The following is a 13,190-nucleotide window of genomic DNA, read 5'->3' on the forward strand; positions in this document are numbered from 1 at the left end:
TCTTAACTCCGAATCCCGGAGGTGATTTTCTATTGTCATCAAAATTTCATGAGAACCATATATGGATTGGTACAATCGAGTTCATTAATTGGAGGTCGGTGGTTGTTAGAATCAGGTTTCTGTTGGTGGGAGAATTTACTTCTGACATATGATTGATAGGTAATTAAGATAATGATAGCGCCAAAATAAAATTAGAATTGAGTTAATTAGAAATTAGTTAGAAATTAGAATTAGAAATTAGTTTTGTGGCTATTACTTATCGACACAGCAATAAAGTTCGTCAGGTAAGTTTTTCTTTCGTTCTTGAAACTTTAATAAAGAAAACTTCTAAGTTTCTTGATGTTTCTTTGAAACCATCACAGACATTATTAAAACTTTTTTTAGTCTTAACCTCCATCGTCACTTCTTTTTCCCCTAATGATAATCTCGGCTTGATTTTTGAGTTTGTCATAAAATTAAATGATTCACCACGTGTTTGCTTTGTTGTCAAAAAAAACAAAAGTGATATTCCGCGTCATGACAGCTGAGACTCCAGAGTTCAAGTAAAAAAAGTTTCAATTTCGACATGTGTGTTTTTACTTTTGAGATTTTGCGTCATTCGGTGAAACTGGCAAGTGAAGCAGTTCGTTTGTCACATATGTTCCGCGGTTTTTCACCACATAGTATCCTTTGATCAACCGCTTTTTGATATTTGTTTTGCATGTTCATTTTGTCTTGGACATTTCATGCTCGTCTTTTGTTTTCCCATTAGGCGCATGATCCAGCTATCGGTTCTATTAATGAGGTTTTGGGGCAGCGTGAGAGCTTCGGTAGCTGCGTTTAGAAGAACACCAATTATAAAATTCTCCTTCGCCCAGTGAGCAACTTTGAGATGAACTGTCCGCTTCGCAAAAGGGGATCAAGATTTGAGTTATTCCAAAATTGTCTGATTTCAAGCGAAGTCCTTGGTTATCGCACACTGCTGACTGCGCCTTGACGTGTTTTTTCAATGCAGTTAGTAATTTTTTGTTACCAAAGTTGCAATTGAGATTTTATACTTCATTCCGCGATGCGAATTATTACTTTATTTGAACGCTGTCTATCGAAAGGCAAATTACCTAAATGTTTGGCACAACGAGTAGACTAGAGGTTAAATTTTTTTAAAAAAAACTTAGATCTCAGAAAATGATATACGATTCGATCGCGCGCAATCAAATTAGCGGAATGATTCTGACCAAACAATAATAGACAACCAAATTACATTTTATACCGCGGTCAATTATATAGCAGTGGCGAAATTAATTGCTGAGCGAATCATGTAAAACTTATTTAACACGGTCAGTTAAAATAATGGCAAGAAATATATAACTGAACTACTTCAACAAATACGGTATATTGTACCGTAGTAACGTACCACATTTCCGAAAAGTCCCCGGGAAAAATATCACATCGCCCATTGAAATTATTTGCAACAACCAGTAGCTTGGACAGTTACCTAGAGCTGGACATCTGGGATTATACAGTTCACAAAAGTTAACTGCAGAACATAATGTCCGGGAAGACTTAAAGTTGCTGAAACGAACTGGGCGTTGAGGAGCGTGGGTAGGAAGCACTTTTTTCAAACAGTTTTCAAGCTGAGAGTTTGCTCAAATTAAAACTCAATGAAACGCGGGCAATATGTATTGCTAAAAACATTCATAGAAAAAAGAGCTCAAACACGATCTCAATTAAATGGCTTGCAAAAAATGAAGGCAAAAAAACTAAATTATGTCAAGAAAAAGTCGAACACAAAGAAATAAGGCATTGATTCTTTGTGTTGGACTTTTTCGCGACATTTAGCTTTTTTGCCTTCATTTTTCGCTAACCATTTAGTTGAGATCGTGTTTAAGCTATTCTTTTCTTTGAATGTTTTTGGCAACACATACTGCCTGCATTTCACTGAGTTTTAAATAAGTTATGCCAACGAATATGCGGCAAAAACGGTTTAAAAAACGTATTTGTATACCATATTTTATTGCTTAGACAAACTGATTTTATTTTCTTCTTTATAAGATGATGCTGAACTATTTACAAATCTTTTAATGTTCTATATAGTCCATCTATCCACAATATCATTGGCTACATATGGCACGTTAATTTCACAATATACGAGCCGTTCAAAAACGGACCCAATCAAAAGTCGCGATTTCCAGTGGGCTGCTCCTGCTGAACCCATCACAATCATTCCATCATCACTGAACACTTCATTAATCTGGGGCTCTCTGTTAGTGACTGGGTCGTAACTAATCTTGAGCACCTGTGAGGGAGGAGCTACGGGTCCTTTTTTGAGAGAGAAGATGCGGTAGAGAACAGGATGGGATCCTAAAGTAGAGTTGAGGAAAGTTAAACCAAAAAACGGAAAAATGATTTTATTTCTGAGAGACTTCAGACCTATTAATGAGAGGTCCAATGCACTATAGCAAAAATTCGAAAATATTGAAGCTGCCTGAAAACGATCTAATGAAACTGTGAAACGGTTTTCAAGAAACTTGAGAAACTGTTTGCTAAGACTCCTCAAGAATTGTTCAGAGGAAATATTCGACGTTTTGCCAAAGGCTGTCTGGATCTTGCATGCGAAGGCAAGGTGTATCAAGTTTCTCTTCATTACGCGATTTGTTGAACAAACGAAGACGAAGTGGGAAACGAAAGACAGAGTAAGTTATTGTCCTTTTCACGCTTAGTTGATTTTGCTGACACTGAGGTCATTTTTGTTTACACTGGCGACTAAAATGAAAACATGCCAAAGTTGTGTAAATGTATTTTGTGGAAAGCCCAGTAATTTTCAATATATTTTTGAGTAGCGAAAACTTTTTGTTAAGCACAAGAGCAAGAAGCTTTATTTGAAGATTTTCAAAGTTTATGCTTTTTAGCGCAAAATAGCTTTAGAAGAATCTTGCACAATTATACTATAGGTTTAAATAATATAATTGTACCTATCCATAGATCACCAGAGTCGTGATCAATCTCAATGTTATCTGGGTGACTGTGAGTGTTGATACTTCTGATGTGGGTGAGTGATTTGTCCCTCTGGTTCACCTCAAACACCTGGATGTCTTTGCCCACAAACTCAGCAACGTAGAGATGACGTCTGTCCCGTGTGATTGCTAACCCATTTGGATAATTGAGACCCTCCCACACTACCTTTAATGTAATAATATTCATAAGTGGTGGGTATCTTATGCAATAGGTTTCAGTTTTCAGACTTCAGCTTTGACTTTTTCTCTTATAATATTAATTATAGTCTGGATGGAAACTAACTCAAATTTAATTACTATGATCTTATGGCAGAGCAAAACTGAAGGATGTTTCTTCGAGTGTTTTCAACTATAGCCAATTCCTAGTGTTGTTATTGAGCTTAACATTAGCCCCCCCCCCCCCCCCCCCCCACCACCACCACTGTAAATATATAATAATTGAGAACCATAATTTCGTGGAGGGGATTTAATTGGAAGAAAAACCCGTTTCTGTGGTTTATTTTTACGGTTTTTTTGGTTGCTGCTTATATCCCAGATTCCTCGTTCCAAACTCTCCATTTTTTTTATTGATTTCACATGAACAATTCCAACCGTGCTGCAACTCCAATTCAGAAGTAACAAAGCAACTTTATCTTCATTACTGGCTCAACTAGTTTACGGGTCAATTATTATTTTCTTTTTGTTATAAGAATAATTTTACCTTAGCTTCCGATCCATCCACGTGAATAACTCTGCCCCATTTCAGAAACCCAAATATCTCCCAATATTTCCCTTTCTCAGAAGTGCTGTACTGATCAATCGTGGCAAAGAAACTGTTTTCCCCGGTAGGCGCAATGTCATTAATGTTATAGATCAAAGGATGTCTAAAAGACTTGCGGTAGATTAGCCGAATGTTGGCAAAGTCGACATCGAAGAGCTCTATTGCATCACCATCTGGTTTGTGATTGACTAAGAAGAGTGAGATCCGACCTGTTCGTTGGTTCTCGTAGAATGCAATGCCATGCGGGTTCAAGCCCTAAACATATTTATGCTTAAGCGCTATCAAGGGATAATGAAAAATCGTCAAAGCTCTCGTTATGTGTAAAAGATAAGAAAAATGCTTACTATTTGATGTGAGAAAACAAATGATAAGAACGAGGATTGTTGAAACAAATATTAAAAAATTGTTTAATAGAGCGCGGTGCATGTGTAGAGTTCTGCCTTTCATTTAATTATGATAGGAACAAAAGCATTTTCTGTTATTGTAAACAAATAATAGAGGACACAACCTTTTTTATGATCAACATTGTTTTGATGAAAGTTTTGTTAATGTTTTGGATAAAATCTTCCTCTTTCAAAGCAAAGAAAAAAATTTATTGATCCATCTCATGGGAATCGAAAAATACAAAAATTTCTAGCTAGGATAAAGTTTTATGCAGACCTACCTGAGACTTTAAAGCTATGTTTCGTGCGATTTTGCTCTAAATAATTACAAGCCAAGTCCAAGCCCACCTAACCAAAAACGATTGCCCATGCATTAGTTCCAAAATGCATTGTTTTTTTAATTGTTGCAAGAAGAAAACAGATGCAGTCGAAAAAAGATGGACCCATTTCTAAAGAAGATGTTCTTAGCAAATTGAGTTTGAAGTGCTTAAACTGCAGTGATGTTTGAAATCGATGTCTCAACACAGCTACGCAAGAAACATTATCTAGCATTGAATTTAATCTCTCAATAGTTTTTTTTAATCTTTACTTGTAAATGGGGAAGTATATTACAGGCCATTTTGTTTCTCCGGAGAAAAATAAAAATTTGTAAGTTGTTTTTTGAAAATTTGTAAATTTGTTAAAATTTTAAATTTGTAAATATAAAATAAAAACCTGCCGAATGAAAGCTCATTAGCGGTCGGTCTCAAGTTCAGAAGATTCTAAGTGATAAAACTAGGACAAATTAGATTAGCCTTTACCCAAAGTCTTGAATGATTCACATAGATTCCGTGAGTTTGAAAACATTTGGATTTTTTTTTGTTTTTGGAGAAAAATTTGGATTTTGTTGGAGAAAAAATCTGTACCAATTTTTCAAGTTTTCTTCGAAATCTTTCGTTTTGTTTTGAGCTAAATTCTCAATTTAACTTTCTTTGAATCTGGTTTAATAAGTAGTCGTATGCAACAATAGCAGTCTTTATCAAAACAAGACCAACATTTGGCAAGTTTCAAGTAATTTGTTTGTTTTCAAAATTTTTGTTAATTTTTCCAGTTTTTTTTGTTTTGTGCTCATTCTGCTGGTTCATAATTTTTTATGCGAGAGAAATAAAGCAACCAAAATTACCACAATTTACTTTTAGAATTGCAATTTTTTAAATTTATTTTTTGATAACTTGTTTTTATCTCCTTCTTGTTGTTTTTAAATTGATCAAGGGGTTTTGTGATAGATTGAATTCCCTTCCTATTGCATCTTTGATTTCTTGTTGTATCTTTTTAGTAGTCGGGCTGTAAAAAGGAGAAAATTTTATGTTAAGAATTTTTGTTTTTCATTTTGTTTTTCATTCAGTTTTGATATTTGTTCTTCTTTTTGTGCTTATCTTTTGCATTTTCTTTAGTTTCAGTTTTAAGTTTGCTCTAGCATTTATAGTAAACTACTTCTCTTGGAATCGTTTTTATGAGTTTTGTCCCCATAGTTTTCCGATTATTGGGCATTTGAAAAGGAAACTACAGCAAACGTCAGAAGGAGTTGATTTGCGATTGAGTTATCCCGCTAGCTTTAGTCAGTGGCGTGAGAGGTTTTATAGGAAGGATTGAATTTAAGATGAAAGAAGGAAGCTTTACAATTTTTTGGACCCAAATAGTGAATTCTATCTTTTCTTGTTTATTAGCATCTTATCTAAAACTGGCCGAAAATTGAAGTCGGTCACACTTTATGAAGACAAAAATTGATCCGGAAGTGCCTTCAATAAACAATATCTGGAGTGCATCAATTGTTTATTGAAATTTCAAGAAAAACACAAGGTTTGAAGGTTTGGCAATTTCTTTTGTTAACTATAGATTGAGTTTTTTGAAATGTTTTTCTTTTAGTTTGATTTTGGTCGGCGAATGTTAAATATTTCAAGAAAAAAATATTAATTATTTACACACAACATTGATATAGCCAAATACTCAAAACCTTGATTTTTTTTGAAAAACCTGATTTTAAACTATAGGTAAACAAGCAGTTAAATCTTCTCCCCATTTTTTTTTATTAAACAGAGTTTGTGCTCTTAATAATTACGATTAGGATGAAGATTTGATTTCTTCTTTGCAACTAATTAGATAAAATTGACCGGAATTCAAAGCAAAAGTAGCAAAACTATCTTGGAAATCTAGTGCTTTGCTATTTTTTCACGCTCAGCTCGCATCGTCACAGCTATGAAAAGAAATCGTTATTGAAGAAGTAGAAAATTAGACAGAAATAAAAACCAGAGAGCATTTAATTTTCCTGCTAACTCATGAAAGCTGACAAGTGAACTGTTTTGGAAAAATTAAACAAGCGTGTAAGCAAAAGGCATTGATTGGAAGATCAACTAAAGAAATACAATTGCACACAGAATCTTAATTTTAGAGCAGCTTATCTTTCACTCTTCACTTTGAAGTGCATTTTATTTTTTTTTGTACAAAGCGGAGCGTACACATTTTCTTTTATTTTAATTTTTTGCTTTTTTTGCAAAAAAAAAATAAAAAAGTGCCTGACAAAACCCGAAAATATAAAGCACTGGAAACAAAAAAAAGTTTAACTTAGCAAATGAAATCAAATACCGAAAAAGGTACTCAGCTTTGTCTCCCAATTTTAATGACCAAAAAGCAAAATGTTAGTTATTTGTGTTTATAAAATTAGTTTGAGATAAAAAGAAACAATTGATGACAAGTTTAAAAGAAAAACTAACTGACCAAAATATAACCAAATAAAAAATTTGCTGTTGGAGAGGTTATATTACCTTCAACTTGAAATGATTAAGTTGGATTGAGAAAGCAATGCTTCCATAAAAAACAATTTCTATAAATAATCGAGCTCGGTTTTTGGCTTCAAAAACGGTTTCCTTGTTTTCTTTCTCAGCTTTTAAGAACATTTAAGTGAAACTTATTTTGCCACTTAATCGCAGGAATGGCGACTGACAATTTTTTTTAGTTTTCTTTGCGTTTGCTTTTTGGTTTGCTAGTCGGGAGGCGCAACAGCTGTGAAAAAGAACCGGAATTTCATTTGAACCAGCGCCTCATACTTGCTTGCTCAGTGTGCTAGTTCTAGCACCAATTGGTCACAAATGCATTGACTTGGGCAGCTCATACAACCCATTCCGTTGTTCTTTCTTGTTTTTTGCAAGGTTTCATCTCACTAGACATTTTCGTTGAACAAGTAAAACTTTTTGCCTAGTTTATCCAATGCAAAAATTACAACAAGTTGTTATCTCCATCAAGCAAAGCATGAAAAAACAAAATAAACAGAGGAGCCTTGTTGTGCACGAGAAAATATTATTTGGATTACAATCTAGCTTTGTTTAATCAGATCTCCAAGTGAACAGGTAAGCAGAGGTACGAAGGCATGATTCGAGACATGATTCAAGACACTAGAAACGAAAGCACGAATTCTGGGCCTGTTAAAGAACAATTAATAGAATTAGTGTACCACCGCTCTTCTATACAAAAAATATGGTCAATGCAGCACATTTTTGCGAGAAATGTTGTTAAGGCTGTGGGAAAAATAATTCAGAGCCTTCAACGTAATTTATAGCAAAAAATTTATGGCAGCAAACGATAAACTTGTCAAACTTTTGGAATAACAGTAAACGCGCAGTAATTTTATACCACATATTCACCTAAAAACACCAGAATGCGCCAAAATTATTTTTTTTAAATTACAATTACTCCGCTCTATTATATATATATATATATATATATATATATATATATATATATATATATATATATATATATATATATATATATGTGTGTGTATATATTCTGTACAGCCCCAATTAGTTGGCATAAAACTTTTTCGGCTCCACGGGAATTTGCTTTTTCCTTAGTAACGTACTTTGTAACAAATTATTCATAGAAACTCAACGCAAATCCTACAAAAGTAAATCTCTGATGAATTCAATGCACAACTCACTGAAAGTAACCACTTTTCTGATCAGACGATAGAGTGAATCTCATTCAAACACCAAAATGTTCTAAGAAAAGACAACTGGTGGAACAGAGGAGGAGAAGGAGGCCGTAGCAACTATGGGTAGAGATCATGGATGATGGTTGGGTGATTTTTTTGTACACGAAAATGTTGAATGCGGTGACAGAGTCAGTGAAAACTCACCGCCTCCGACCTCCGCCTCTGACCTCCGACCTCCGACCTCCGCCTCCGACTCCTGCTCAAAGATGTTAACGCACCAATATATGGTATAGTTGGAGCTAGAATAGCGTTTGAGGGTATCGCCATGTTAAAAAATTCATGCATGGGATCAAGTTTTTCGAAATTTTTAAAACTTGCTATGTTCTTTGTATGTACAGTCTGATGATGAGAGAAATGTGAAACATTCTGTGCAGTGTTGACGAAGAATGTAAATGAGGCTGCAAAGAAGAGGGACAGACTGGGATGATTCTTAATGGAGTCTGGGCAGACTGGCAGCAGTTTATACTGCTTTTTGTCTGGTACAGCAATGGTTACAATTGTAAGTCAATGGTACAGCGCTGAAACTCACTGTGAGCAAGATCCGGGCTATAAGGTAAGATTTTTTTGCGTTTAATAGTTTTTCGCCACAAAATTTTATTGGTTATATCAAATGGAAAAGTGTACGGTTTAAAGGTCGTCTGCTTTTTTCTTTGCCTCTAGAAATGCTTGTGTACTCGAACTGTTTTTAAGCTCAATTAGCGCTTCCGGAGCTTTGTATGTAAAACCAGATCAACCGCGATTTTTTTAGCTTGAAGAAATAAAACGAATACTAACTGCTTGGTCGTAATTAGAGCTGAACTGGAATTTGGTCACGTTCTGCCAAGGATTCGTGAAGTCAAAGAGGTACAATCCCGCGTTGTTCCCAACCCATGTCATATTGCGACCGGGCAGTTTTATACCAGATCCAATTATAGCCAGACCATTTGGAAGCACTATTACTTTTTCTGCCCCGTATTCGATTCCTTCATTAGAATTAAACCTCTTTTCCATTGCAATCGTTGTCAATGATGCTTGGTTCTATGCAAGAATCGTACAAAATACTATATGAGTTCAACGGTATCATACTTAATCATTATATGAAACCCAGGGAGTGGCGACCCGGGACTCTAAGGCGAAGAAGAGAGTTTATGTGGCAGCTTTAATCTATTTAGAAACATAAATTTCTGATCACGGTTGAAAATGGAATAGTCATGATACACTTTCTTAAATATTTTTGAACTAGTTTATAAGTTTCCACATAATCGCTCGGGAACAACATTATGCCGGAGTGAACTGTTTTCAGTTGCTGTTTTCTTATTACCCCACATTGCAAACTAACGTTTTGCATAGGCAATAATTATTCTTTTCGGTGACCCGGGATGACCACCATAAATGTTTCTTGGGATACACATTCCATTTATGGTCATCTTGGATACCATAGTTTTTATTAATGGCTATCTTAGGTATCATACACCCGACCATTTATGGTATCTTGGAAACAATGGTAAGATCATACAGGAAAATTTGGCCCTCCATGGATGGAACCATAAATGGTCTTAAGTATGGTATCTAAGATGGGCCAACCCGGGGAACTGACCATGTTGAATCTTTTTTATCTGAAAGTGATGAAGCAATATTATGTTTTTTTTTTCATTATAAAGTCTCAATGGAAAAGAGTATATTCCTTCAACGACGCGACAGGGCCCTGGGTAATGGTTGTAAACATGTTTGCCCAAGTCCAGCAACTTCTGGACATTTGTTGTGTATTGCAAGTAAAACCCACCAATTGCAACAATCACGGGTAAAACTCCCCAGCAAATCAAATTACCAATAGCACCCATAATTAGTATACTTAATTAGTATCAAAAATAAATTGTAACTATAGATCTCAACAATGTTTATCAAATAGGTTTAATTAAACTTCTAATTTTGAAGACTATTGAATTATCATCAGCTTTATTAGCTTCAATGCGGTATCAACTAGGTTTGCAAGAATTTCCTCATAAACATCGTAACCGCATTTCAAAGTAAATATGTGAATAAAAGTTGTGGTTTTCAGAACGTTTCGAAAGTTATAGGAATTTAAGCCAAAGAGCTTTTGAAACACAAAACAGAATATTTGACTTTTGTATGGTGCATTCAGCGAGCTGTACTTCTTTGAATCGTTTGACCTCTTCAGCTCAAAATGTGTCAAAACCCATTGCGATTAAAAATAAAGTGAGGCACAGTTTTAAATATGTACTGCTTGCCAGCTGGAATGACCTACATATAACACTCAATTTTCGATACATTTCGGAGAAAAAAATTTCTTTTTTAATGGTCTAAAATAATTATATGGATTCGAATAGAAACAATAAAACAAATATGAGTCTTCAAATTAAAGATTTTTTGTATGTTTGAAGCATATTCACAGTATAAAGTTTCATTCTTTAGTTCAAGTAACATATGCAGTGCTCCATAATGAGTCAAGCAATTAAGACTGTTATAGTTACTCTTTCACAGGCTAAAGAAAACAAAATTGGTGGCTGAAAAGAAAGCGTACAAAGTACATTTAGGATCAAATTTTTGTGAACTTAATGTTCCGAGCACCGTTCCTTCTCAAATGAGCTCAATATGAGTCTAGTTAAGCTAAATTGTTGATCCAAGACAAATCGACTTACTTCACAATTAAGATCTTGCAAAAAAAGTAATTGCAAACGTCTCATCAGCGTACATTTTCATACTCCATACATTTTCATTCATCAGACATCAAATTAATGAATATTGCTATGCTTACCGAAATTGCATCTTAAGTATATAACTTTTAGAAGATTGGGAGAGAACAACCCAATATAAATTGTGCAAAAGATACGCGTGACAAAGCTCGACAAGAAACTCAATATGTTCTACGTGTACTCGGCTAGAGCACTAAAACCTTGAGGTACAAGGAAGAACATGTGAATGGGTTATAAAAGATTCCCAAGTTCGAGAGCTTGAGACCAGTTGCTCTTCTGGTCTGCACACAAGGCTTACACGTGATAGATTCAGGGAGTCCAGTATTGGTCCAGTATCACAATACTGCGCCTACCAAGACCACCGTAACTTTTTCATCATAGCAAGCTCCAGCAGACAAAATATGTTTGTATTTGGATTTAAAGGTTTCAGTACTAAATTCAAACCCGGGCCAATCTGTTACTTGCAAGCCTAACATGCTTACAAAATCATCAACTAGTTTTGAAATCTCGAGCAAACGTATCGTCTATAAATCCGTCTCTTATTATTTCTAGTTTTTCAGAGCTGTTGCTTTCTAGCCAAATTTACAATCAGCTATTGAAGATTCTCTTTAAGATTAAAACAACTTTTTTCATGCACTAAGTATTTTACGTTGTCCTCTCTTGTCCCTCTACTCTTACATCGTGATAAAAAAATCTCGATTTGTTTTACCTTAACTTGAAAGATGAAGCTTTGAAGAACAAGAAAATGATTTTAAGGAAGTGATCAAGTTCTTGAGCTGAGGGCCTTAAAACAATATAAGTTATAGCCGCAGATTGTAAAAAGCAGATTGCAAAATGACTTCAAATCTTTTCGTAAAATTTCCTTCCATATCTTTAAAATCAGTAGCAAGGTTCAATTATTTTTTGTCGAATAAAGCGGTGTGATTGTGCGTTTGCTGGATTTTGATACCATCAATTTTCCAAGAGTGGCTAATTTAAATCCAAAATTTAAGAAATTTGACCAAAAATGATTTCTATCATGTTAAAACATGGGTTAAACAAACAATTCTCAATTCTCAAGCAGATACGGCAGATGATACAAATGTTTTGCTATTAAACAGTATAGAAGTTCAAAAACATTTATAGAACTTAGATTTTTGTAAACATTTATTGAACTTAATTTAAACCCTTTTTAATGCATTTTTGTTTCATTTCTTGTGTGCCATTTGTATGTGAGCGTGAATAAAATATTTTTCATCTCAATTATTTTTCCTTTTTTAGATTCAGTAAAGAGAAAACAAATGCTGTAGTGACTTGATTGCTACTCAGTTAAAAGGAAGAATTAACTTAGTCATGCCCAGACAGATAACAGAGGCTGAAAACTTTCGTGCTCAGAAAAAATTCAGTTCAGTGACTCATTGACCTCCAAAATCCAGACTGTAATATTTAAAGTGGGACTTGAACAGAGCAATGTGCCGGACTAAATCTGGTGTTTTTTGCCCTGAATCAGCAATGAATTGCAATGCTAGAGTTGTCCGGGTGGTTAACAATTTTATTTGTACATAGGTGAGAAAAAGTCTAGCTTAAATTTGAGTTGCATGCTTAACTTAACTAATTTCTAAGTTTGGTCTAACACCTCAGGCGTATTAAACTTACCACTCTCGAGACATTTTTTGCAAATTTTTTATGTGAAAATCTAACGAAAAAAGCAAATTTTTGGGAATTTATATAGAGAGTTTAAGGAAAAGAAGTAGAAAAACTTTCTGTTTTACGACTGCCATCTTTTAGTTGGTTCCAAAAGCTCCTTTCGTACCTGTGATTTTTAAAGTAGAAGATTAAAATCGATTAAAGTGAAACTTTACCTTTGACTGCAAAACTTTGCTGGAATCTATGATTTGAATTTCGTATACAATTTAGTCTTACCATAAAATCACAACAATTCCAGGACTCCTAGCTAGATAAATGGTGAGATAAAAGGTAGTTTTCGAGTGTAAAACTCGAGTAACCGACTGATGATTACAGCTCTTGCTTCAAATTGCTAGGCACAATTTAATTTGATAGGTTTTTTGACTGGCCAATTGTCAATTCCAGGCAAAAAACTCGAAAAATATTGAAATTTGTCTCGGGTTGAATTTACGTGGCTTTCAAGTTGAAATGATGGCACGATTTATGCCAGCATTAAAATTTCTGTATCTGACGTTGAACGTTGAGAACTTCGGCACGCAACAAAACTGGCTCTGCCTAAAGGGACCATTTTCACGAGTTCTTGTCCGTTTTTGATTGCCTGGTCAAAGTGCCGTGTATAATAAAAATAAGGACAGTAACCATGCTCAACTAACATTGAATCACTCTTGA

At 34.6% G+C, this 13,190-nt stretch overlaps 1 protein-coding gene across 1 annotated transcript; it reads right to left on the bottom strand.

Moving 5' to 3' along the window:
- Positions 1-1,975: 1,975 nt before the first annotated feature.
- LOC142345359 (serum paraoxonase/arylesterase 2-like) lies at positions 1,976-10,182 on the bottom strand. The gene is made up of 5 exons (XM_075397388.1): positions 9,832-10,182; positions 8,938-9,130; positions 3,694-4,008; positions 2,952-3,159; positions 1,976-2,340 (listed from the first exon to the last, which is right to left on the bottom strand). The coding sequence occupies exons 1-5, from the start codon at positions 9,981-9,983 to the stop codon at positions 2,066-2,068; spliced, it is 1,143 nt and encodes a 380-aa protein (XP_075253503.1). The 5' UTR covers positions 9,984-10,182; the 3' UTR covers positions 1,976-2,065.
- Between the last annotated feature and the right edge of the window lie 3,008 nt (positions 10,183-13,190).

The sequence above is a fragment of the Convolutriloba macropyga genome, chromosome 9 (assembly GCF_964194025.1).
Source record: "Convolutriloba macropyga chromosome 9, txConMacr16.3, whole genome shotgun sequence".
NCBI lineage: Eukaryota > Metazoa > Xenacoelomorpha > Acoela > Convolutidae > Convolutriloba > Convolutriloba macropyga.